Source organism: Chlorella variabilis (assembly GCF_000147415.1).
Source record: "Chlorella variabilis unplaced genomic scaffold CHLNCscaffold_4, whole genome shotgun sequence".
Lineage (NCBI taxonomy): Eukaryota > Viridiplantae > Chlorophyta > Trebouxiophyceae > Chlorellales > Chlorellaceae > Chlorella > Chlorella variabilis.
Genome location: NW_005435084.1, coordinates 399,625 through 401,212, shown reverse-complemented (window position 1 = coordinate 401,212; position 1,588 = coordinate 399,625). Strand labels below are relative to the sequence as shown.

At 67.6% G+C, this 1,588-nt stretch overlaps 1 protein-coding gene across 1 annotated transcript in view; it reads right to left on the bottom strand.

Annotated features, from left to right (window-relative positions):
• CHLNCDRAFT_20722 (hypothetical protein) overlaps positions 1-1,588 on the bottom strand; it is a gene marked incomplete at both ends in the record, with an annotated part of 33,259 nt that overhangs the window by 2,699 nt on the left and 28,972 nt on the right. The window contains one exon of the mRNA XM_005849944.1: positions 270-353. Within this exon, the coding sequence (XP_005850006.1) occupies positions 270-353 (84 nt within the window). The remainder of the gene's footprint in view (positions 1-269; positions 354-1,588) is intronic.

Sequence of the window (1,588 nt, the reverse complement as noted above, 5' to 3'; positions counted from 1 at the left end):
TCAGCCGCCGAATGTGGGACCTGGTGGTTCAGCATCCAGCAGCCCGCAGCAGCCAGCGGCAGGCAGCGGCAGCAAGGTGCACGATTCGGCGCCTCAGGCGCCCGATTAGGCGCCTCAGGCGCCGAATGCTGCACCTCAGGCGCCGAATGATGCGCCTCAGGCGCCTGATTCTGCACCTCAGACGCCGAATGTGGGACCTGGTGGTTCAGCATCCAGCAGCCCGCAGCAGCCAGCGGCAGGCAGCGGCAGCAAGGTGCCCGATTCGGCACCTCAGGCGCCGAATGCTGCGCCTCAGTCGCCGAATGCTGCGCCTCAGGCGCCTGATTCTGCACCTCAGCCGCCGAATGTGGGACCTGGTGGTTCAGCATCCAGCAGCCCGCAGCAGCCAGCGGAGGCAGCGGCAGCAAGGTGCACGATTCGGCGCCTCAGGCGCCCGAGTCGGCGCCTCAGGCACCCGATTCGGCACCTCAGGCGCCGAATGCTGCGCCTCAGGCGCCTGATTCTGCACCTCAGCCGCCGAATGTGGGACCTGGTGGTTCAGCATCCAGCAGCCCGCAGCAGCCAGCGGAGGCAGCGGCAGCAAGGTGCCCAATTCGGCACCTCAGGCGCCAAATGCTGCGCCTCAGGCGCCTGATTCTGCACCTCAGCCGCCGAATGTGGGACCTGGTGGTTCAGCATCCAGCAGCCCGCAGCAACCAGCGGAGATAGCGGCAGCAAGGTGCACGATTCGGCGCCTCAGGCGCCCGATTCGGCGCCTCAGGCGCCGAATGCTGCACCTCAGGCGCCGAATGCTGCGCCTCAGGCGCCTGATTCTGCACCTCAGCCGCCGAATGTGGGACCTGGTGGTTCAGCATCCAGCAGCCCGCAGCAGCCAGCGGAGGCAGCGGCAGCAAGGTGCCCAATTCGGCACCTCAGGCGCCGAATGCTGCGCCTCAGGCGCCTGATTCTGCACCTCAGCCGCCGAATGTGGGACCTGGTGGTTCAGCATCCCGCAGCCCGCAGCAGCCAGCGGCAGGCAGCGGCAGCAAGGCACCCGATTCGGCACCTCAGGCGCCGAATGCTGCGCCTCAGGCGCCTGATTCAGCACCTCAGCCGCCGAATGTGGGACCTGGTGGTTCAGCATCCAGCAGCCCGCAGCAGCCAGCGGCAGGCAGCGGCAGCAAGGCACCCAATTCGGCACACCAGGCGCCGAATGCTGCGCCTCAGGCGCCGAATGCTGCGCCTCAGGCGCCTGATTCTGCACCTCAGCCGCCGAATGTGGGACCTGGTGGTTCAGCATCCAGCAGCCCGCAGCAGCCAGCGGCAGCCAGCGGCAGCAAGGCACCCGATTCGGCAACTCAGGCACCGAATGCTGCGCCTCAGGCGCCTGATTCAGCACCTCAGCCGCCGAATGTGGGACCTGGTGGTTCAGCATCCCGCAGCCCGCAGCAGCCAGCGGCAGCAAAGCACCCGATTCGGCACCTCAGCCGCCGAATGCTGCGCCTCAGGCGCCTGATTCTGCACCTCACCCGCCGAATGTGGGACCTGGTGGTTCAGCATCCAGCAGCCCGCAGCAGCCAGCGGCAGGCAGCGGCAGCAAGGCACCCAA